General features: G+C 41.1%; 1 protein-coding gene across 1 annotated transcript in view; it reads left to right on the top strand.

Moving 5' to 3' along the window:
* Positions 1 to 1993: 1993 nt before the first annotated feature.
* DHX15 (DEAH-box helicase 15) overlaps positions 1994 to 25273 on the top strand; it is a 45674-nt gene continuing 22394 nt past the window's right edge. The window contains exons 1-6 of the mRNA XM_054296060.1: positions 1994 to 2165; positions 7653 to 8001; positions 12704 to 12897; positions 14020 to 14179; positions 14550 to 14768; positions 25083 to 25250. Of these exons, the coding sequence (XP_054152035.1) occupies positions 2098 to 2165; positions 7653 to 8001; positions 12704 to 12897; positions 14020 to 14179; positions 14550 to 14768; positions 25083 to 25250 (1158 nt within the window). The 5' untranslated portion in view covers positions 1994 to 2097. The remainder of the gene's footprint in view (positions 2166 to 7652; positions 8002 to 12703; positions 12898 to 14019; positions 14180 to 14549; positions 14769 to 25082; positions 25251 to 25273) is intronic.

The following is a 25273-nucleotide window of genomic DNA, read 5'->3' on the forward strand; positions in this document are numbered from 1 at the left end:
AGTTAGGCAGTGATCCTGCAAACACTTACCTACATGCTTAGTTTTGCTACTCCTTCCTTGTTAATCCCTTTGAAGTTAAAAGGATTATTTGCATTAGCAAAATAAGGCATGTGTGTGCTTTCAGGAGGAAGTTCTTATGTTGTAAACCCTTTGGGGTGGGACCAGATCAGTTATTATGCAGTCAGATAGCTCAAAGCACAGTTGCATGGAGGATGAGTTGAGAAGTTTGGGAAGCTAACAATTATTAACAGAGTGAACTGGTTTGTGGGATATGCCTGGGGCATAGCACATAAGTAGTTGTTCACCCCATCTAGCACACAATCTTCTTCCCCTCTTTTCTGCATTTGTTGCTGAGCTGTAGCCTCAGATTTCATACCAGCTGAGACACCTGCTTTTTTCTTACCTCCTAAAGAAGAAAATTCCCTGATATTTGCCATAGAGTAAGCTAGAGCAAGACCATAAGTATATTTATGCTGGTGTGCACAGGGAGGAGAAATAAAGACCTGAAACAGAGCTGCAGAGCTCTCCATGCTCCCATTGTTGCACCCTTGCAGCCTTCTCAGAACCTGCCAGCACTAGCTCCTCATCCCAACTAATGCATGTAATGCTTTTATATTCTTCCCATTCTTCCCACTTTCCAGGGAGACCTAGCCACTATTTTTCCCCTCTTAAATGTGTCCTATTCAAGTACTCTATTTCAATGTACACTTGCTTTTGTTTAAGATAGACATAATTTAAAACTCACTTGGAAAGATATGCAGAAAGTCTTCCCTTACCTGCATTCAGCCAATGCAGCTCTGTGTAGACTACCACAGCATAATAAGTAAGTTTGATATTTAGGATAGAGAGAATTACTCTGTATTGTTTATCCTCTGGAAAACTCTGACATAGATATTCCAGTGTTTTTTGTAGTATAACTTTACAAATTACTTCCAGATTCACAGGAAAAGTTCAAACTCCAGTTTCCAGAAATATTTATTTTGGTTGATAACTCTAAGAAGAAAAATCTTATTTTTATTACACTAACATCTAGAACTCCAGTAGAGCTGTGTGTGCCATTTTGTTATGTTATCTAAAACTAGGGAGAGAAATGTTCTTCTATTAAAGAAAATAACCTATAGATTTGTCTACATTAAATATTTTAATAACTATATTGAAGTAATTCCAACAAATCTTTGAAACTGGAAACTATGGACAAAGCCCCACTTGCTGAGCTGGCTGTACTTGTGGAGCAGGTCACTGCTGCTAGGTGATGTCTCCTGACTATTTTCATGTTTGTGAGTGCACCCTTGCTCCAAGAGCCAGGCAGCAGGAGCCTGTGCTCAGTGCAGTAGCTGAGCAAAGGGTGTAACCTCGAGCAGGACTGGAGGGACAGGGAGTGAGCACTGTGTGAGGTGCTGGAGCGTGATCAGAGAAGGGCAGAGGGCTTGTGAAAGGTCTGGAAGCCATGTCTTGTGAGGAACGGCCCGGGAGCTGGGGCTCTTCTGCCCTGAGGAGCCTCAGGGGGAGCCTCACGGCTGCCTACAGGAGGCTGCAGCCAGGGGGGATCTGGTCTCTCCTGCTGGGCCTGCAGCGATTCGGCCGGAGGAAATCGACTCAAGCTGAGACGAGGGAGATTCAGATTAGATATTAGAAAAAAATCTTTCAGTGTGGGGGTGCTCATGCACTGAAATAAGCGGCCCAGGGAGGTGGTGGAGTCACCATCCCCGGAGGTGGTCGAGGTGTGTGGATCTGGCCCCGGGTGATGTGACTGAGTGGTTACGGCGGTAGTGCTGGGCGGACGCTTGCACTGGATGATCTCAGGGCCCTTTCCCAGCCCGGCGACGCCGTGATCCACCGACCCTGTGATCCACCGACCCTGTCCCTCCCACCTTGTGCCGCCGCGGGAGCGCGCGCGCGCGGCGGGCGGGGCTCGCGCCCAGGGGAGGCTTTGGCCAACGGGCCCGCGCGCCAGCGCCTCGCGCGCTCCCGGCGCTTCCTTCCGGCCGCCATTTTGTCGGCCGTGCCTCGCCGTGCCGCCGCTCGGGGAGGGAGCGCAGCGCGCCCGCCGCACCCGAACGGACCGACCGCCAGCCAGACCGACCGACCGCCATCGCCATGTCCAAGCGCCACCGCCTCGATCTGGGCGACGATTACAGCTCCAGCAAGAAACGCACCACCGACGGGTGAGGGGCGGCGCGGGCGTCGCGGCCCGGGGCGGGTGGGGGGGGATCGCGGCGGCTCCCGCTCCATCCGCGCCCCCTCCCTGGCTCCGGCCGGCCTTCCGGGGCTGGAGCTCTCCGGGGCGCGGGGCGACCGCCATGCGAGGCAGGGAGAGGCCGAGCAGGCCCCGAGGTGTCGCGGCTCCCCGGGGCGCTGGGCCTGGCCCGGCGGGCGGGCCCCTCGGGGGGGCGGATGGCGGCGGAGCGGGAGGGAGGGAGGGAGAGCCTCGTGCGGCGGCGCCGGGAGGGGGCAGGCAGGGAGGGAGGGAGGGAGGGAGGAAGGCGCCGGCCCGGCTGCCGGGGCACGGGGCTGGGCTGGGCGCCCGTGGGGGGGGGGGGGGGGGGGGGCGCGCTGCTGGGCCCGCGGCCCCGCGCCACGCTTTGTTTGCGGCGCTTCGCCTTCATATTTGTGCTCGCCCTTCCCACTCCTTGTCCCCACTTCCTTTGTATTTGTTTACCTATTCTTTGGCTTAAAGGGTCTGGCAAACGCGGGCCTAGAGGTGAGCACGAGGTTGGTGCAGCCCGTGCTGCTGGTGCCTGCGTTGTTCCTTTGTTAACGGCTTTCACCCGGTTACCCTCGCTGCTGTGCTTGGCTTGAAGTAAGAGTCGATGGTGAGCTGGGTTTTGAGGTAGAGGGCAAGGGTGTGTTTATTTTTTTCTTAGTCTTACGAATGTTGAAGTTTTAGGACTGTGCTGCTCGCGCTTCAGCTTATTTTTTGTTGAGGTTAATGTAAGCACAGGAAGACAGACAATGCACTGGTTCTGTCCTTAAATTCAGCGTTACTTTAGAGCTTTCTTTACGCATAATCTTTTCTTCTCTAGTGGCGCAGGAGGGGGAGGAAAGGCAGGCAGCTCTTAAAAGTAAATTTTTGAAGTTTCAAGGAGTACAAAGAAATGCAGTGTTTATTTGGCCTTCTTTATGGACCGCAGGAGACTTCCGTGAATTAAACAATTGCTTAAGTCCATCAGCGTTGTTTTGGACTATTTATCTAGGAGAAATCCTTCAGTTCTCAAAGGTTATGATAACTCTAAGTCTAATATGGCAGTTAATATTGACTGACAAACAGCCTTTGCAGAACTTGCCTTTTTAAGGTAAACTTGTACAGCTTCAGTTTTTAGCCCCTAGAGTTTGACTCATTTTTCTCAGCTAACAAAACAAGCGTTTATTATTCAAATTTTACTTCCTGTCTGTAGGATCATTATAATCATGTTTTTAAAAATATATCGAGCTATTTGTGTTTGTTAATGCATTTTTGTAGGATGTCCCAGAGATTGGAATAGTTCCTCTGAGTGTACAGAAATGCTGTACATACACAGTTTTTCTGTATGTAGAGGCTTTTGTGAAATTATCAAGTGGTTATGTCAAAACGGGGCGTTATTTAAGTGTGGTACAACTGTTCCAGCTGGCTGTAAAGATAATCACAGGTCAGTATTTCCTTGTTTGTGTGTTGGTGGGTTTTATAGTTTTGGTGTGGCTTTGTCATTGTTTTTACTTATCAAGAAAGTTATTCTGCACTCTTAGTCCTACCATTTTGTACGTACTGCAGTGAGTTCCCACCGGTGTTAAACTAGAAGACATTGACCTTTATGGCACCTAAAAACTGTGCAACTGTTGGTCTTGTGCCCCTTCTTTGTTCCCTCCCATGCTGGTAAAAGCAGTAAGTGGTATAGGACTGAGAAAAACTCACTATAAGCATATTTACTGAGCGTGGCTTTTTCTTAGATGACCTCCTGTCTTAATTCATGTAGCACAAGTCATGCTAATGTTACGTGGTTGGTTTATTTTTGAGAAGTTTGGTTCTGCAGCTTATGCAAGGCCGCAAGGAGGATGTGTGGAGTCTTGTTAAGAGCGTGTGTGTACCCGCCTTGTGTGTGCTGAGAGAGCCCTTCTGGAGCTGGATTAAACTGGATCAGCTCCTTGCATGGTTACCACTTCACATTCAGAGCTTGCATCCAAGCTGAACTACCTGACAAAATATGAAACTTACTTCAAGTGAACCCAGATTTCTCAGTTCCTCTTTAGTGGAGGCCTGTGTTAGTAGCTCTACATGGCAGCAGTGCCACATGGGCTCTACTTGGCCAACATGTTTGTAATTGTTGGTGTAACCTTAAACATCTGCATGACATCTGCTTTCTTCCAGACTTGAAGTATTGTCTATGAAGTAAAAAACATTTTGGAAAAGTAGAAATTGTATGGAAGGTTTTTGGTTGCAGTGTCTGTGAATTCCATACATACTATTTTAAAATATGTTAATTTCTTTTCAAATATATTTGAGTTGTGTGACATCGGAGTTAGTGATCTAGTGGGATGTATAATTCAGACTAATTGAATTTGGTTGACTTGTGTGTAGAACAGAAATTCCTTTAGCTGTGTTGCCTTTTTTGCATCAAATGTTGCTGCTAATGATCTCCTACATGGGCTTAAACTTTCACTGTGATGATCAGTGTTTACCTTGAGTCGTTTTTTTTCTTATATGATTTCTAATCAAAAAAGCATGCTTATTTAGTGATTGCTGTAGTGCTTCATTTGTTCATCTGTGGATGTTCATATACGCTGTTCATGTAAGGAATATAAGGAAGTGAAAGCAAATAGCAGACCAGACTTTTGCCCTTAGAAGCAGAGCAAAAAATCCCAGCCCCCTTCTGATCATGAAGGCTGTTACAGGTTCCGGTGTAAAACAAATGTGATTAAATTATTATTTTAGTGTAAATTTTCGTGTTTGAGTTCTGTTTTCTCTGTGCAATAATGAACAAGCAGCTAAAATGTGACAGTTTATAAGTAAAGAACTGCCAAGCCACATTTTTGGAAAGTTAAGGATATTAATATGGCAGCATAACTGTCATTGTTCTTTTTCCTTGTTGACCAAGGGAGTGTGTCTGCTAAGCTTCAGTAATAATGGAATACTGGTAAACAGTTCAGGGACAGAAAGTGCTGCTGGATAATTGTGTTAGAGAGTAAGTTTGAGGGCATGTTGTATGTTGTGTTGTTTCTGTGGTAGGATCTGGTTGCCCACTTCTCTTCTGCTTTTTGAAAAAAGAAATAGACTTTCAACTCCATTAACACATAAATAGTTTTACTTCTGAAATGTACGTAGAGCTTGGTAGGTTTTCCTTCTGTTTGTACAGTATAAAAGCTGTAAGAGTTCAGAGGAGAAACTGAGAAATGGAAGATTAATGGCACTTTCCATGATGGACTGTATTTGTAGTCCACTTAATTCACTTTTTGACCATGAGGTATTTTTGTTAAAGCCCATGCCAGTAACTACCAACACAGAAAATAAGTGCTACAAGGGAGTGTTTAGGAGGCCAGATCAGAGATCCTGATCCAAGTTAAAATGAATGCAGGTGGAAAGGTTGGCTCTTCACAAGGCTGGTGAAATGCTTGTGCTGACACCTGGGAAGGGTGGGCAGCAGTGGGGATCTGTTCATTTTAGCTCTAGGGCTGCCTCAGGGGGCTGAAGCATGTGGGTAGCTACACTTGATGGTGTGTCATGCACAAGCTGCTGACATTATACTGTTTAGGTAAGTGGTTGTGGAATAGATTTTGTTGGTCTGGTTTATTTGCAGTGAAGGATATGTTTCCTTCAGAAACGTACATATACAAAAGAATACTGTAAAAATCCCAGCCTGCACATTAGTAGTGTGACTTATTCTGCCTGTAGTGAAGTGTGTTGTTGAATTTTACCCTGGCTTTATCATTCTTGAATTGCTTTTACACCTTTATTTCTTTTTCCTGCCAGTGATGTTGCTGTCTGCCCGTGCACTTGCATGTCCTGGTGCCTGTAGCTGTGTAGAAGGTGAACAGCTCCTCAGCCAAGCCCCGAGCTTTGTTGCTGTCTGATGAATGCTCTTGGGCTCTTAGACCTTTCTGAGCAGCATAATGGAGCCTAGTTCCTAGGGGTAACTTCCTTGTGGAGAGTATGAGCCTGTTGGCTTCTGCAGTACCTGCCTGGCATTTTACAGCTTGTACAATATGTGACTGTGTTAGCAGTGATGTTAAAGCTAGAGTACTGAGAAAAAAAGGGCTGCATACATTACATTCATTTATACAAGAAGAGTAGTGGTGGTTGTTTCCAAAGCACAGCACATTTAAATTAAAATTGATAGAATCAGTGCTAATATAATTTTGATTACTGCATCTTCTCTATAGCTCAGAATTTGGTATTATTTCAGTGGTTACATTTGAGTGCCAAATGCATGTTCAAAACAAAAAAGCTGTGGAGAGCAGTGTTGGCAAGAGTTTTCTTTGGACATAGTCTCTAGACCTGCCTGAGTGTTGGTGAAGAAGGAGGGCAAGGTTTTGTTTTTTGATTAATATATTCTAGACGTGTTTTTGTGTGCTCTTACTATAAATCTGGTGTTGACTTAGTTTGTTTTGCCTTTTTGATGGAATTTCAGTTAATGTACAAAAAGAGACAAAGCTGAGGATGCCTTCAGTTTTGCAGGCAAAGATGCCATTAATCTTTTTAACTTGATCTAGTTTAAAATGAAATGGATTGTTTTTGTGAAGCAGGGCTTGTTTCAAAGTCCTGAGTAGGAATTTTTAATAAGAAACTGTAGTTTTTGGGTCAAACTAAGAATTCTTTTGTAAGTGTGTTTGTAGGAAGAGGGGGATTATTTGCAGGAACAAGTACAATGACTTGCAGAATCAGAAACTCTCAAAAAGACTTAGGTCAGAGTTTGAGAATATTGTTTTTCTTTTGCACATGCAGTGAATTTTTCTACTTAATATTTGGAACAAATGCAAATACGTAAGTGCTGTTCAGATGTGTGGTAGGAGGTGATACTGGAGAAGATACTGTGCAGCTTGATAGTGTTGGGTTAACAGTTGAACTCCATGGTCTTAAGGGTCATTTCCAACTTAGATTATTCTGATTCTGTGAACTGTACTAGCTGGTTTTAAGTCTTAAGTTCCAGACTCAACAACCAAAGTTGATGAAGTCAGAGTTTTGTGTAAGACTTGAAACAAAAATAAAGCTGCAGAGTAATTGTGGAACAATGAAATCAAACTTTGCTTCCATTATTACAGTTATTACTTATTATCTTGAGTTAGTTTTTTGGATGGGTATAGTTCCTTTGGTGGATAGGCAAAAACACTAGTATCTTATTTTCTGCAGCGGTGAGATAACTACACTGCACAGCTGATTCTTTATAAACATGAGATGAAGGGAGTTAAAACATTGCTCTCTCCATGTGATAGCTTTATTCAGTCTTGCCTGTAATGAGAGGAGCTGTTGCTGTGTTTGGGTACAATAAGTGTAGCTGTGTCTATCTAATGTTGCATCCTGTGTGCTGCTGTTACTGCTTGGTGCTTATCCTCCCAGGTGGCTGCCTACAAGACTTTGAAGATTGGGGTTGGGCACCTTTAAGCGTTGCTTTGTGTTAAAATTCCTCCTCTGCATTGAAATATTCAAGTGTCTCATTTTCTCCTGTGCTCTTGCCCCGTTTTAGCAAAGATCGGGACCGGGACAGGGACCGGGATGACCGTTCCAAGGACCGGGACAGGGACCGCGACAGAGACCGAGATCGTGACAGGGAGAGGGACAAGGAGAAAGATCTGCGACCTGCATCCAACTCCACCTACTATGCATCTGCTGGGTTACCAGCCATAAAGCCAGCAATGATTCCACACAGTATTAACCCTTTCACAAATCTGCCACATACCCCACGATATTATGATATCCTGAAAAAAAGGCTACAGCTTCCTGTCTGGGAATATAAGGAAAGATTTACGGATATTTTGGTTAGGCATCAGTCATTTGTGCTGGTTGGAGAGACTGGGTCTGGTAAAACAACACAGGTGAGTTCATATCTATATGATACTGCATTTTTTTAAAGGTCGTGGTTGTGTGTGAGAAATAATTTGTGTAAGAATACTTCACAAACTGTGTGCAAAACTAATGTGATGAATGTTACATTTGCTTAATGAGTGCAGAACGTGAGGAGAATTTTGCAGCTTCTTCCACTTCAACAATCCAGTACTGTTTCCAGGCCCCTGCTTCCACTGAGCTTTATAATTGGTAGGTTTCTGTTAGAGGAAGATAGAGCTTTAATGGTGGGACAGAAGTGTTACTAATCCACAAACTGAAGTGGTGGTTCCAAATAATTTATTTAGCTGTCTGTGTAGATGGCAGCTACAAAGTATGAACTTGTTCATGTTTTATGAAACCTACTGCTACAGATAAAAGGAATTGAAGTGTCAGATACAGTTCTGACATCTGATTAGCTTTTAGTGGTGCTCAAAATTGAAAGGTGAAGTCTTGTGTTTCTTTGGTGCTGAAACCTCTCAGAGGTTGTAAAGCTTTTTAGTGCTGCAGTTGAAAATCACTTTTTTTCTATTTTTTTTTTAGTAGACTGCTGGCTTTAAGTCTTCCTCAGCACCAAAAGCAGTGATAACAGATGTGCAGAGCCTCCTTAAGCCTTAAGAAAAATTTTGAGGACCAGTGAACAGGGAATATCTAATATACAAGGAACACCTGGGTATTTATAGCAGGGCAAACTTGTTCAAAACTATCCTCTAGTTTGCTGTTTAAAGTCTGTGTTGAAAACTAACGGAAGAAATGAGTTTTTTGTTCTGTAATCTGATAAAATCCTTTCACCTAGGCAGAAAATAAAACCAGAAGAATATTTTAGACTTTTTAAAATGGATTATAGCTAGCTTTAAGTCGTACAGGCAGTAAACTTTTGGTCATACAATTTTGGATGTTGAGAAAATGTGAAGGACATAGTATATTTAATATCTTTTATAGCTGTCCCTGAACTATCTAAAGTTACAGGACCTTGTTGCACATTCTAGGGACCAGTGTTATGTTAGCAGGTAGTATTATGATATTATCTATATTTTTTTAACTGTGTAAGCCAGGACCAGGTCTGTATAGAATTCTTCAGAAAGGTTTGATTATGTAGTGATTTGGAAGATGCAGTAGCCCATATAATTATGTTAAACATGGTGCTTACATTTACAAAAACAATATTACTTGTTGTGATCTGAAAATGTAAAGATCTGAGGGTTGTATCAATGTCATTCCTCAGGCATGAAGCTTTTCCTGCATTATCTTACTACTTTAACCTTAGTTTCTGAAAGGGTTTAAGTAGTGTTACACATCTTTCCTAAAAATGGGATTTAAGCTACCAGAAGCATGTTAGCTGTCTTGGAAGCTTCCCTGCTTCCTCTGAATTTGCTCTGTGAAGTTGCAGATACATTTTTAAGCAATTGACAGTGTCTATAGGGACATACCACTAAAAATTATACTGCCACCTAATGAAAACTTCATTTTGCATATGGTAGTGTCACATCATTTTTGTGGTCAATTGCTGTCTTAAAACCTGTTTGGGGATGATTGTTTTTCTTAAATTCATCAATCTGAGCAAGATTAATACCTTTCTGCAGTTAAGAAATCCTTTAATGCTCAAACTGCAAGTGTACATAAGCTCTTAATGTCACCCTTATACAAATAAAAGCAAGCAATATTTGAAAAATACTACTTCCAAAATGAATATCTTCTTTCATTGTAGTAATAGAAGGCTATACAGTAGTAAATATGTTTTTGATAGTGACATGCTGCCTTTCAAGTCCCTTCCCTGATTATCTGCACCTCTCCTATTTAGACAGGTTGAGAGAGTTGGGATTGTTCAGCCTGGAGAAGAGAAGGCTCCAGGGAGGCCTCATTGTGGCCTTTCAGTACCTGAAGAGGACTTAAAAAACATGGAGAGTGACTTTTTACATGGGCAGATAGGGGCAGGTCAAGGAGAAATGACTTTTAAACTGAGAGATGGGAGATTTGCATTAGGTGTTGTTAATTCTTCAGTGTCAGAGCGGTAGAATGCCAGAGCAGGTTCCTGGAGAAGTTGGGGAGTGCCTCATCCCTGCAGGTGTTTAAGGCCAGGTTGGATGGGGCTTGTAGCAGGCTGGTCTGGTGGGTGGCATCCTTGGCCATTGCAGGATGGTTGAAACCAGATGATCTTTAAGATTCCTTCCACCTGAAACCATTTTGTGATTCTGTGATTATGTGCATGTTTTCCCATTAGTTGTGTAGAACACCCAGGCTTGGAAATGCTTGGCTCAGACAATGGAAAAAGAAGTGAGACACTTTACTCACTTGTTTTATATATACTTAAACCCCAAAGCACTGAAGGAGTATATTGGAAGCCAAGGCATTAATTTTCAGTTCTTTAGTGTTTGCAGTACTTTGATTGGTAATTTAAACTTAACCTTCAAAGTTAAGTGGTTTTTCTAAATGCACAGGAAACAGGCTCAGTGGTGAAATGGGTGTGCCAGATTTCTCTTAGGAAGGGGTAATTACTTGCTGTAATTGCAGCATTCACTCTTAAATCTGGGATCATATGTGGTTCTGATATAATTTCACTCTGGTAAAGACAATGTTAGAGTGGCATCTCCTTTGTGTATTGGTGTAACATAAGTGATGCCACTTCTTTAGCAGGGCTTCTTGACAAAGTCCAGAAACAAGGTGATGTGGAATATAGCTTAATCCTTGTCCTTTAGTGTGCAGGAGAACTGATACAGGTTCTCAAATAATGAAAATTCAGAGAATTCTACCCTGTAACTTTTAACTGAGGAAGTTTTCAAGCTGTTAGAGAGGCTCAAAAAAGCCAGAAAGGGCAGTGCTCTTCTGTCTCTTGCTATGCATTCCTTAGAATGATGAGGTTCCTTTGGCTTTGAAGTAGTGTTTAACAATCCTTAGTCCATTTATCCTCGATCTTAGAGGCCACTGTGTGTAGTCAATACCTCCTCATGTTTATGGAAGTCATATTTGAAAATCTCTTACTTGAGAAAGTCCTTGAGGTGAAATGGTGCTAAAGCCATTCCTCCTGCTTTTGATACTTATAAAATGACCTTTTTATGCGGAAAGTCTGGGATTTTGATGATGGTATAGGGTGGGGTTTTTTCTGTCAGTGAGATTAACTTTAGCCTGGTTTCATAATAACCAAATGAGAGTATATTCCCAGACATGAATGAAGTAAAAAATGCAATATGGCACAGTCCTTTTTCCCAGTATTTGTGTGTCTTTGAAAGCTGGACAGGAAAAGTCTTTGGGTGCTTGTCTGTATCAGCTTAGCACAGGGAAGTCTGTGGAGCCCTTTTCTTTCATTTGACACCACTGCTGAAGGTTTTGTTGCTTACTGGAAAATCAATTTTAAATTGGTTTTATTTCATGCTGCAGTGGCCTGGCAGACCTGTTGGTTCAAAATTTATTTCAGGACTTGCTCTGTTTTAAGTCAAAAAGCTTCACCTAATATACTTATATATACTAATACACTTAGTTGAGCTGTTACTAGTGACTTGGGAAGCTGGGCAGGCATGTATATGTTACAAGATAGGTTTCATGTTGCTGCTGTTAGTGTTCAAGAACTGCTATTAGTTCTAGTTTTGAATAGGATTTTCAGAAATTTGAGTTCTTCACAGCAGTCTAGTAGGCTCCTGTCATATTTTGATTCTGTTTGCTTTATTCCTGTATTTATAGTGGAAGTATATTCTTCACTAAAAAATGCTTAAGGCTACACTGATCTGCTTCTGGTTATGTCTTACTGTTTACTTATGTCCATTTTGCTATGAAAATGTAATAATGAAGAACTGACGTTTAAATTATACTGCTTTCTCTCTTATTCCTCATTGGAATTCCATGTGTAAAGGGTATGTTTTCTTTTCCTCTTTGTGCTTTTAAGAATCCTTGGAAAGTAATTACTAAGAACAAGTGGGTTTTTTGGTCTGTAGGCTTGGAACTAGTTTGGCCTGGAGATGTCTCCTCACAAAGTGTCACACTGGGAACATGTTGAGAATAATCTCCCTCAAACTGTTACTGACTATAGGAATTCTGAATAAATCTTATTTTGGATGATTCTTACTGTTTCCAGATTCCTAAAGGAGCAGAAAACTACAGACTGGCAAATAAAAGGAGTGCTAACACAGGAAGGAAAGCATAGGGGTTTTATATCTGGTTGATGAAATTTCCAAAGAATAGTAATAAACTTAATGAACATAATTGTCTGTTCATTTTATTTGTTGCACTTACTGGCTAAGACAATTCTTTATTACTAAAATAATTATTTTTACTTAAACATATTAATAAGCATTACTTTTTCAAGACACAAAATACATTTTGCTTACTTAAAACTTTAATTGTGCTACTGATCTCAAATCTTGTGTGTGTTAGGGCTAATTTTGGTTGCTCTGGAGCATGTTGGCTGCTGCCAAATATCTGTAAAAGGTATTGATCTAACATGGGTAAAATGTACCTAGAACCTATGTGTTTCCTTGATAACTTCACAGATAGTTATGTACATACAACAAGAATAGGCCTTATTTAGTGGCACTGAATCCAACTAACTAGTCTATTTCTAGTCCAGTCTCTCCTGCTTTGCCTGGTTTTGCGTGTGCAGTTGACGTCTCTGTGGAATTCTAACTGACTTAGAGTTCAGTATAAAGATTGCAGATGGTGTGTGACCATTTGAAGGGTGTTGATCACTGAATGTGTTCGTGCCAGATCCCTCAGTGGTGCGTGGACTACATGCGCTCGTTGCCGGGCCCCAAGCGGGGAGTGGCGTGCACGCAGCCGCGGCGGGTGGCTGCCATGAGCGTGGCGCAGCGCGTGGCCGACGAGATGGACGTCATGCTGGGCCAGGAGGTCGGCTACTCCATTCGCTTTGAGGATTGCAGCAGTGCTAAAACCATCCTGAAGTAAGTGTGACAGCTGTCAGGTAAAGGTGTAACAGCATTCTTGGAGGTGGCGGAACAGCAGGGTAGTGAAGGATGAGAGCAAAGTTATGAAAGGACTAATAAGGGAGTGACTCTGTGGATCGGTGCTTTGTGTCTGAGTGGGGAAGAGACATGGGAGCTGTAGCATGAGCTGAGAGAAATGAGAGGTGTGAGGCATGAAAAGAGTTGGAAATTACTCATTCCTCCTAAAGAAGGCACTGCACCCTATAGAAATTAATTTTAAATTATCCATAAAAAAGGAGGTGATCTGAATAAATGTTTTATTCTTAAGGTGCTATTCATAATAAAGCCCTTCAACGTGGCAGTTTCTCTTTGTTGTACATTCAGCTGATGGTTTATGTGTGGTGTCTTCTACTCTACTTCTGGTGAAGTTCAGTAGCTTATTTCAGTAAAGAGAACTTTCCGAAGATTCAAAACTGGCCTATACCTGGCTCTGAGGCACACAGGAGTGTTTTACTTGTCAGCTGCTATAGATTCCTGTGCTACCAGGAAACAGGTGCATTTAATACATCATTTGTGGATTACATTCAGAATGCTATGTTAAAAACATCACAGTGTGGTTCAAGGATCAATGCTTTTCTATCAAGAGATGACTTCTCTTTGGTCGTACAAGTAGGTAAAGGACTGGGCATAAAGATAATATGGAAAAAAATGTAACAGTACCAGAAAAGCAAGAAGTGAACAGATGATCTGCAGACAGAAAAGGAGAACAATTGCAGAAACAGTACATCTTGGATTTTAGATGGTGTTTTCCCCTTTCTTTGCCTGTTTCTTGAGCTCAGGTGTGGATGTCTGCCAGTAATACTCTACAAACTATTGTAAATGTTACTAAACCTTGTTTCCCCTTTCCCCTGCCCCTTTTCTTTTAAGCTTTCCCCCCATAATCCCAGATTCCACTTGTACTCTATTTCTATTTGAGAACTTCAAATGGGCATGTTACAATGCTGGAAGTAGTTTGCTGGTGTTAGTACATTTAAAAAGTTGATTAAAGGCTTAGTTCAAGCAATGTAGTGAATATGGAAGAGTATTCTGCATCCAGCCTAACAAGCAGAGTGTGAGCTGGAATGGTTTCTGTTTGTTCAGGTACATGACTGATGGAATGTTGCTTCGGGAAGCAATGAACGATCCTTTGCTGGAGCGCTATGGCGTTATAATCCTTGATGAGGCCCATGAGAGAACACTGGCTACGGATATCTTGATGGGAGTTTTGAAGGAAGTTGTAAGACAAAGATCTGATCTGAAGGTCAGTAATGATGAAGTCCAACAGCATCTCTGTTGTAGTTGCAGTCATACTGGATAAAGTATCTGTGTGCTTACCATTAGCTGATTTTTATTACTGTTTTTTGATCTGTGATAATGTATATTAGAAGGCTAACCCTAGGAAATTCTGAACCTGTTTTGTATTGAGGAAGCTCCTAGAAACAATACAATTGTAGCTTAACCTTATGTATTTGACTTGAAATTTTTTTGAATATAACAAGGGTGCTGTGTTCAGGTAATAAAAGCATTCTTATGTCACAGTCAGCAATTTACTTTCTTAAAATTACACATTGCATGTGTAACATGTCACAAGTTCTAAATGTTGAGTAACTTTTTGTCCTCCAACTCTACAGGTTATAGTTATGAGTGCTACTTTAGATGCTGGCAAGTTTCAGATCTATTTTGATAACTGTCCTCTGCTAACGATCCCGGGTCGCACCCATCCTGTGGAGATATTCTATACTCCAGAACCTGAAAGGGACTACCTTGAGGCTGCCATTCGAACAGTGATACAAATCCACATGTGTGAAGAAGAAGAAGGAGATCTCTTACTCTTTCTTACTGGACAAGAGGTATTTTCTTCTGTTCATTGTTTCATACAGAAACTGCTTCAAGTGAAGCAGTGTAGACTAAAACAGTTTCCTTTTCTAGTTTATTGTTTAGATAACCTGAGGTTTACCTGCCATACACTTTAGGTCCTTTGACATTGTACATATCTGTAATGTAAATGGTTTGCAAGGCATTTCTAAAATCAAAATGCTCATCAACTCAAGTACTGCAAAAACAGAAACCCAGAGAATGAACCCTAGGTTTGTCCTGATAGGAACTCCAAAGATTGGGGTGCCTGAGAGCGTCCTCAGTTTTTATTGAAAAGATAATTCTGTTCACATGTATTGTACAACTTATCTGAAGAATAACCATTTGGTTCTGCTGCTTAGCTTTTAGTAGTAGCTTTAATAAGAGTGTTCACGTTTTGGGGTTTTATCAATAACTTGCTGTGTTAGCCTAGAGACTTTATGTACCTTAAGTTCAGAGTTAGGTCTTAGAAATAGACTCCATGCCCTGCAAAGGAGTATTGTGTACAAGCACTTAAGCTAAACTGCATCAGGAAATGGGGATTTTCTGGAAATTTTAAATACTTTACTTGAAATAACCTGGGGTGGTTTTTTTTGTTAGTCCTGATCTTTCTTTGAAGCTCTTTTTAGTGTCCATATTGGTGAACTGAGATGGAGAAGAGGTTAAAAACCTGTAGACATTTTGAAAGGTTGCTGGACTCAGTCAACCTAAATGTGTTTTTAGTAGGGGAAGTGCAGCTAGCAAAAACATTCTTCAACTCATTCTTCTTTCAGTTAGTACTCTTGAAGAAATACTTTTCAAGGGATGTGGATCATCTCAATGTCTTTCTTATAAGCAAACACAACCTTAACTATGCCAAGGGGGGATGTGGTACAAGTAACTTGTGATGCTAAAGGTACCCTGGTTTCTTGAGTAGACTTTCCACCCATAAAGATGTGTTGCCTCTTGCATGAGTTGCAAGACATTTGATTAAAGTGTCTTCTGGCAGGTCAGCTCCCTTAAAAAACCAAAGCAATGACTGTCACTATAAAAGCAAATACTCTTCACTTTTACAATTGTCCTTCTTTGATAGGAGTATTGCTGTAAGCTAAAGAACAGGTAGGAAGAATTACTTTCAGTGATAGTGGCTTAGAAACCTACCTGCTTGGTTTTAGTTTGAAGTCGAGTTCAGACTAGCTGGGTACTTAAATGTGTGAATTAGTGAAACAGCTGTTGCAGAAGGGTGAAAATTGGTGGCAAGAGAAAGGAACACTGCTGTCCTGCTGTTTCAGCAGATTTTATTTTTCTAGCAAGATGCTGGGTCAGGCTGGTCTTCAGCCTTTCACAGAGCCCAAATGCGTGGCCTTCTGGTTTATGGATTTTGTGCTTGCTACATCACGTGCTATGTATTACTCTAAATAACTGTTAAAACCATCACTGCAGGCCATGGGATAAGTGTCCTCCTTTGGCAAATGGCTCTGGACTCCAGACCTGCCAGTGCTACAGATGTACTCTGTTCTTTTGTGAGAACAGGTTATTTGATTTTCATGGGGTTCATTTGAAGGACATAATGTATTATAAGCGAATTCTGAATAAAATGCCACACACAGTACATGCTCATAAGTGTACATAATTGAGCATAAAAGCATCTGACACTGTATTACTGAATCACTTTAAAACATGCCTTGGTAAGCTAGCACCCTGTGCTCTGCAGTCTAGAGTTGTCCATGTGTCAGTTGATGGTACTACCCAGGGGCACTGGAGTTGGCTCTGCCTGGACCTAGTCTTAGTTTGGGTGGTTAGCATGAAATTAAAGTCTGGTTTAGCTTCTGTAGTGAAGTCTAGAAATACTTTAACCCTTTTGATTAATGACATTTTGGGGCCTCTGTTGAGCATCATAATAGAATCTCTGTGTGTATCGCTGTTGAATCTAAAGTGGTGTGACCTGCTGTACTCTTGAGAATAGGAAAGTGTGCTGTAGGTACCATTACCACTATGTGCTTCAAGTTCATTAGGCTTAGTAGCTAGACTAAAATTGGTGTATGCTAGGCAGGAATACTTTGTAGTTGTTTTAGATGCTTCTAAACAGTATCAGTAGAGTGCAAGATTATTTGTTTTTCTTGTCAGAAAGGTGCATATACACGGCTAAATTAAATTATGGCAAAGGAGCATGCTTTAGCTGAAATGGTGCAAATGTGACTTAAGAGTTTAAGAGGCTGAAAATTAGATGTAATTGCAGTGGCTTGTGGTAGAATGGGGTTCCTTATTGGCTACTGTCTTCTCATCCAAATGATTTTGAAGTAATTTCGTATGGGATTTAAGATGGATAGCAGTTAATTAGTACAGATTAGTTAAGACATAGAGAAGATGATGAAACCTGGAGATAGCGAGGAAGATTCAGTGTTGTCATGCCCAGAAAATTAAAAGAAGCCTAAATGTGTTTGGAAACTAAAGGAATCTTAATTGTATTAGCCTGCTACTGGATGATGATAAAATTGTTGTTAATGGTGTAGAAATATGTATTCAGTAAAAATTTCCTTCTTGAATCCTGAAAGGAACAAAAGTCTATGATTACATTGTATGAACTGCTTTTAAGTCCCTTAGTAACAAAAGAGAATGTTTAAAAGCAAAATACAGTAGGAATGAACATTTTGAAGTAGGACTCCCCGGTATATCAAGAACATTTCAGAACAGTGTTCATGTTTACTGCCAGTGTTCAAAAAAAGGTATAACCTGGTATATTGGGTTTGCATGGCCAAGCTTTGGTAGCAGGGTGGCTTCTCAAAGCAGGGTGGCTTCTTTGAGAAGCTACTAGAAGCTTCATCCATGTCCAGCAGAGTCAATCCCTGGCAGCTCCAAAGATGGATGTGCCACTGATGAAGGCTGAGCCAGTGGTGGTTATCTCTGTGACAACATTTTTAAGAAGGAAAACAACCCACAGTCTGTATTGAGCAGTTATAATTGCAGCCAGAGGAGAGTAGGTTGAGAACATGTGAGAGGAACGACTGCAGACACCAAGGTCAGTGCAGAAGGAGAGGGAGGAGGTGCTCTGGGCACCAGAGCTGGGATTCTCCTGGAGCTTGTGCAGCCTGTGTTGAAGCAGCTGTGCCCCTGCAGCCCATGGAGATGGAGGATGAGGATGCAGAATCCACCTGACAGAAACTGTGACCATGTGAGGGCCTGTGGAGAGCAGAGCCCCTTCTGGAGCATTCTGTCCTTGGTCACTGACCTCATGGAGAGTGACCTGTGCTGCAGCAGCTGGCAGAGATCTGTACTCATGAGATGGGCTCATGTCAGAGAAGTTAATGGAGAGCTGTCTTCCATGGGGTGGTTTCATGTTGGAGCAGAAGGGCTCCTCTTCCTGAGAAGCAAGAGAAATGCGTTGTGATGAACGGACCATAACCCCAGTTCCCTGTCTCTGTGTGCTGCTGGGCAGGAGGTAGAGCTGGGGGGGAGGGGGGAGGAAGGTGTTTTGAGGGTTTTATTTTACTTCTCATTATCATGCTCTGATTTTGTTAGTAATAAATTCAGTTAATATCTCTAATCTGAGCCTGTTCTGCCTGTGGTGGAATTTGATGAGTGACTTCTCTGTCTTTGTCTCAGCTCATGAACCCTTGTATTTTCTCTCCCCAGTCCAGCTGCAGAGGGGGGATAGAAAGGCTTGGGTGGGTGTCTGGCTTACAGCCAGCATCAGCCCACCACACCTGGATAGCTGTGAGCTAGCTTGCCTGTCATCAGTCACAGGCGAAATTGGAAACTGAGAGGGATTTTGTTTCACAAGAGAAAAGCATAATTACATTTCAGTCAACATGTCTTTCTTAGACAATAGGTGTTGTCAAACTTGTTCTCAGTCTTTGGGATTACAAGGTTGGTAGTCTAGTTCTGTAGATACAAATTTGTTAAGCTTGCAGATCTGAGAGGCAACTGGTTTATTTTCTACTGGAGTTCTCCTAAAACAGTATTAGATTTTACACTCCATTAAGATCAGTAATTCCAGAGTAGGTGTTACATACTTAAAGATTAAACTTGTGGGGTGGGAAAGACAGAAATAGTGACACAGCCACCATATAGATCTGTCTTACATGTTCTGGTAACATGGGCATTTACAAATGCCACTTGTATTCTCTGTCACCCTTTTTTTATAAAGCCAAATACATTGTTATACATTTATGAGAGAGTATCTAAGCTGCATCTGAAGATGTGAAGTACAGATCAGGAGTGTTCTTGATTGTTGATATATATACTTAAAATTGTTGCTGTGAAGTTCAGTATTCTAGAAGAGCTTAAAATGATATTGGTAAAACTAGTGGTTTAGAAAAGAGTTACAAAACATTTTTGATGTGTTTGATAGAAAGCTTGATAAATGAGGATTTATTTTAAAGACACAATATTTTCATCACTGTGAGACTGGTTGAACTCTAATTGAAAGAAAACAGAGACTTTCTTATATGCTAATTGAAGTAAAACTTGATTACTCTTTTGGTGTCAGTTGGTAGTGGTTGGGTGAGGTTAAGAGGAAGTCTGTGTACTAAGAGTGAACACAAGTTGTCCTGTTTAGATTCAGATAGGAAGTATTTGGGGAGTTGGGCAGCATGAACTGAAAGAAGAGCAGTAATACTAATTTTGTTCAAATGCTGAAAGGAGGAAGGTGTTTTGCTCATCCTGTGAGATTCTTTAGGGGTACCAAATACAGGATCAGCTGAAGAAAGGGGTTCTGCAATAACGTTCCCAAGGACTGTGTTTACAAAGTCATTGAACTCTATTTTGCATGCCAGGTGCTCAAATTGTCCCATTGAATGTGCTTAAATGACATCACTAGTCACCATCTTTTTGTAGAAAGGGTTTTTGTGAAGATGGGATACAGCTTTGCCCTTATGATTGAATGGAGCCTGGCCAGCAGGTTCAGTGGCTGTTTGTGCAGCCCACTCTGGCCTTGAGTTAGAGTGCATGCTGGCAGTGGAATCACTTTGGCTTAGGGTCACTCATGGTCCCTCAGTCAGTAACTGCTGTTTACTGTCACTGTAATTTCACTGTACCTTCTCCATGGCAGCACAGGTGAGTCTAGCACACAAACAGAAGGGCTGGATTTGCAAGAGCAATGGAACTCGGTAACTTGAGGCCACAAATATTTTCAAAGGAGTGGGAAATGCTGAGGGGGCTGGGTTTGTTCAGCCTTAGGAAAAGAAGGCTCATCATGAGCCAGTATTTAAACTGTGGCTACAACATACATGGAGGCTCCCTTTTTACACACACCCACATGAGAAGATGAGGGTAATAGATAAAAGTTAATCCTGATGAGATTTTGATTAGACACAAGAGGATAATTTTTCAGAGTGGGAATAATCAACCATTGGAATAAACTGCCAGGGGAAGTGGTGGGTTCCACAGCATTGGACCGGTGGGATTCAGCTGGATAGGGTGTTGGGCCATCTTTCCTAGACTGTCTTTTTGACAAGACAGGTTGGATTAGATGATCCATTAGGTTCCTTCCAACCTCTTGTTCTGTGATTCTGTGAACTGCATTGCTGCTTGTCATTCTGGGTTTCTTTTGATGTTTGTGGGTTTGGGTTTGTTTATTTTTTACCTACCACTGAATGGAGCTTGTAGTGGAGCTAGTAAGAATCACGTATTTTTTTCAGCACAAACTTGCTTCTTAAAGACATGGTGCACTAACTCAGTAAGATGTGCAACTGCTCCTAGAATATTTTTGTGTTGTTCATGGTCTCCAGTATGAACACCTTACTTTTGACTGCAAAAATGTTATCAGGAAAAGTAATGGAAGGGAATTTCTACTGAGCATTCAGCTTGAACATGTAATAAAGACTTCATTTTCAACAGCAGAAAAAAGTAATGTGCATAATAGGCAAAATCAGTCTCTTGTGTGATTAATTTTATACAGCTCCTTTTATATAAACTGCTAATAATACATTCAAATCCTTAGTTTTTGATGCAGAGCTAGGGTATGTTAGGTATTGAAGTAGTGAGATGCTACAGAGCAGTGGAAATGTGTTATTGGAGGCAGCTGATAAGGTATTGGTTTGTGCTTCAATTACTTCCAAGTTTCTCTTTGCTATGTGTTTTGACACAGAGCCTGAGGAGCCAGGAACTGGCACAGTCAGTCTTTAAAAGTCATACCTGGAAGATTTTTAGTAATAAGGCTTTTGTAAGTTATGTTTTCTTTAGGGAAAAAGGTGAGTATTGCTGAATATTACTTAGTAATGCTTTGTTCAGGACATGAACAAAGTCCTGTTTGTGCTTTCAGTCTGTAAGTATTTACTAGTATGCATCAAAGATGGTGGTGGGGTGAAGATGTAAGCATTAGTCCTGTAAGTGGTACTCTTGAAGTTAAGCCACAGGAAAACTTATGGTCCTCTGGGTTTCAGTCCTGGCATTCTGAGAGTTCAGGACTCATTTGTGTTGTTAACAGGCTTCACATGCTGTAGTGCACTGCTGTTACTAATCAATTGAAGGGAAACTGTGCACCCTGGTCTTGCCTTGTTTTCTAAACAATACAATGCTAAGTATTGGTTCCCATACAGACTTAGGTCTTGCACAAATGGAAGTTGAAATCCTGAAGCTTTTTGGGGTCTTAGAATTGCTTATTGATACTTAAACTCTTGAATTAAATTCACCTAATTTGACAGATATTCTAAATATTGCCTGTTGCTCACCAGCTATTTGAAAACAAAGCAGCATGCTTAGGTTTTTGTCTAGACTCAGTCTTTATCACACTGATTTGTTGGAAGGAACACCATTTCAGTTATGTTAAATTTGATTTAATAATAATAATCTTGATAAAATTATTTTCCAGATTATGGTTTTGGGGTTTTTTTAAGCTATTTTTACTTAGCTGTAAATTCAAAATGAAAATTGTTTACTGTCATTTGGATGTTGAGGTGACTTTGTTTTTCCTGGTCAAAAAATATTCACCACACCATTATCTTGTTGATCACTAGTACATGTAAAAAGAAATAGATTCTCTTTACTGATTGTAGTTGTTTTGGAAGCTTTTCCAAGGAAAATCACTGAAGTGGCTGATGGTGTGGAAGAATGTTGAGGACTCCATGTTAATGTTCAGTGTAGTATTGAGGGGTTCTTAACTGCTGCTTGATTCTAGTTTCCACAGTGTTGCAGCTTAACTCTATGTATTGCCTGTGCATTGGAAATTTATTTTGAGGGGATCAAGAGGAAGTTTCTGGAAGCTTTGAAGTACTTGAGATGACTGTCTGGGACAAGTCTGATTACTGGGTTCTGTGAAGTACAGATGTGTTGTGACACTTGCAGCTTGAGAAAAATGAGCAAATGCTAGTGTAATCTTTGTTTTCGTGGCTGCTTGTTTTGTACCTTTTGGTACTCACCTTTTTTTAGCATGAGTGCATCAGCGAATAAGTTCATTGAATATTATTTTACTGAGAAGTATTTCTCAAATACTAGTACTAAGAAGTCTTGTTTGTGAAGAACTAGGATCAATCTTGTAACTTCAGCATTGCCGAAAGTCTGATGCTTTTTGTATGTCAGGCCTGTTCTCTTCCTTACCTCTGAAGCAGGTCCTTGGTGCTGATGCACTGGGCATCATGGGTCTGTGTGTGGGTCCTTTCATCCTGTGTCTATTCCTGCTTCCTGTACCCCCTTACCCACTATCCCAGGTACTCAGTAGTTCAGGGCTTTGAGGAGTTTTTTCAGACATAATCCAAATACAGTCCAAGTTCACTCTACCTTCTTGTTGTTCTGCCTGAGAAGTGTCTTCTTCTGTGCAGATTGCTGCAATAATCTTTATTCCAGGAAGGGGTTTATAATGAATTTGTTTGGAGTAGATGCTGTGCAAATATTTCAAGGTGTATGGTTTGTTTGTTTTTAAGAAGCCTTTCATACTTGAGTAAAGTGAGATGATTGAATTAGACTTACTGAATCTTCAAAGGATTAAAGATAGGATTGTGCCTTCAACTATATGTGTCATATTTCTGGATTTAGATATCTTCTTGTGATGCAAACAAATCTCGAACACTCAAAGGTATCTATTACTGCTACACATAATCCTTCTATCTTGTGTACTTGGGGATACCAGTTTTGGTTATCATCTGTGTGTGATTCTGCATACAGTTAGAATGATAGAAAATCCTGAATTGGATATGCCAATGCTTATCCAATGCTGAATTGGCTTTTGCCGTGCTTACATTAATTGTATACACTGATTAATACTGAACAAGTATTGCCTGTGCTTCTTTAAAACATACTCCATGCATTTGTGCTGAGAATTTAAATGTCTCTTTAAAAACAAGTGAACAACCCAGATTTGGTGTAGATCTACCTGAATTTATGATTTCTAAAATGGAGATTGCTTGTGCCTTTCAAATCACAGTTTGGAGCAGTCATTTTACAGAGCCTTTAGATTACCAGTTCTGTGCATTTGCTTCAGGGTTTAAAGTATCACTTCAGCTTCAGGCTAGTGAATAAGGGAGGTATCTCCTCTTTTCTCAGAGAATGTTGTAGTAAATATTTTTGCCTTTGTCTACTGTTGCTTTTTGTCATGACTTTATTCTCCCCTCTGGTTGAGATGGAGGATCAATAGTTGGTCAGTGTGTCTCTTAGTTACATTAGTGAAGGCTCTGTTGGGATTTTAAAGTTAGAGGTAATGAATGGTGTTACTCATTAACATAAATTTCTGTGCAATCCAACTTTACTTAGATCTTGTCATAACGATTTGGTCACCTAGCTGGCTTAAATGTAGTTGTTTGAAAATGAAATGAGCTTAGAACAGTTGGGCTGTGGTAGAACAATTGAGCTGTTGTCATGATCTGTCCTTACGAACGGGGTTCGTGGTGGTTTGTGGGATGATCTCAGGGTGCAAAAAAAAGACAACGACACGGCACAGGGGATTTGCAGTAATAATCAAAACCAATATACCTTTATTGAATGACCACAGCAAAATGGGATACAGGGATTAAGGAAGAGAGAGAGAAAGAGGAGGATGTAGCTACCAAACATAGAGACGAAGTCCTTTGGTCCTGTCCAGTCGAGGATCCGCCTGTTACGTTGGGGAGATCTCCGAGGCACAGTTCATCTGGACCCCAATTATACTCTTTTTCGTTGGGGGAAGGGAGAATAAATTTTGCAACTGAAACAAAGGTCTTCAGGGGGGAAGAACAGAAAGGGGGATACACAGAGTCCAAGCTAGGCAGCCCATGAGAACCATTGTTTTCTTGGTCCAGTGGTCACAACCTGCAGGCAAACATCTAGGTTTGACCAGCTTGCCTCTCCCCACACACCTCCCCGGTTTAGGGGTTTCAGTCCCAGTCCTTGGAAGGAGGAGAGGAGCCTTTTCACATGGGGGTTTCATGTCTCAGTCCTTGATGGAGAGGCTTCTTTCACGATGCTTATAGAACAGGTGAAGGTCTTCTGTGGGAGACCACCTGAAACTCAGGAGAGCTCCAGCCAGGCCGACAGGTGGGACAGCTTCCAAGGCTATTTTTGCAAAAAGGCCACGGTGCTCCCTTCTTAGCATACAGCAAACACCACCTGTGAAAACAATCACTTAGCAATGCTCTCAGATCTCAGGACCTTGTTGGCATGTGACTTTCTCCTTCAGAGCCAGAGATTCTGGGGGGGAGGGTCTTCTCTTCAGTGGTCCCCAAATGACGATCGTGAGGCAGATGAGGGAAAATTCAAACAGAATCTCACAACTGTTTTGAGTGGAAAGCAGAAAATGGTCTAGAAAATACTATTGTAGAAAAAAGCATAAAACATCTTTCATCTTCAGAGAATTTCAGCGACTTTTCTTCAGCTTAAATGGAATTTCAGTTAATTTTGAAGTAAGATCTGAAGCCTAGGATTGAGAGGTTTGGTTTTGAGTATCCATGTTTATACTGTAAAGGTGTTTGTTCTCATTAGGTACAATGAAGCAAATCTTCCATATAATTGCATTAGTGATACGTGACATTAAAGCTTAATTGGCTTATTTTAAATATCTTGCACATCGGTTTCCTTCAGACTGTGAAAATTGAAAAGGTCATGAGTGCAGTTTAATATTCCAGGGTGAGAGATTTCAATTTTAGTACAATTTGTAGAGATTTAATTAGGAAACATGACTAAAAGAAAAAGGATGTTGAATGCAAATTATGCTGTTCATTAGAGTATAGAAGCTGAAACATCTTGAAGTATTGTGGAAATTTGATTGCAGATTCAGTAAGCACCTTGATTGATTTTTTATTTTTTAAAGCAGAAGTTATGGTGATTGTTCTTCAGGGTGTATATTTAATCTAATTGTCATAAGCCCTCTAAATATGCTTCCTTTTTCATGGAGTTCTCTTCTAACCAGTATTTTTATTTTGCAGGAGATTGATGAAGCCTGCAAGAGGATAAAACGTGAAATTGATGACTTAGGTCCTGAAGTTGGTGACATAAAAATCATTCCATTGTATTCCACCCTTCCTCCACAGCAACAGCAAAGAATATTTGAACCTCCCCCACCGAAAAAACAAAATGGAGCAATAGGAAGAAAGGTAAATACTAAGCTGTGTTAGTG

The sequence above is a fragment of the Melozone crissalis genome, unplaced genomic scaffold, assembly GCF_028551555.1.
Source record: "Melozone crissalis strain CALT ecotype California unplaced genomic scaffold, PUWL_Pcris_2 ptg000006l_1, whole genome shotgun sequence".
In the NCBI taxonomy this organism is placed as follows: Eukaryota; Metazoa; Chordata; class Aves; order Passeriformes; family Passerellidae; genus Melozone; species Melozone crissalis.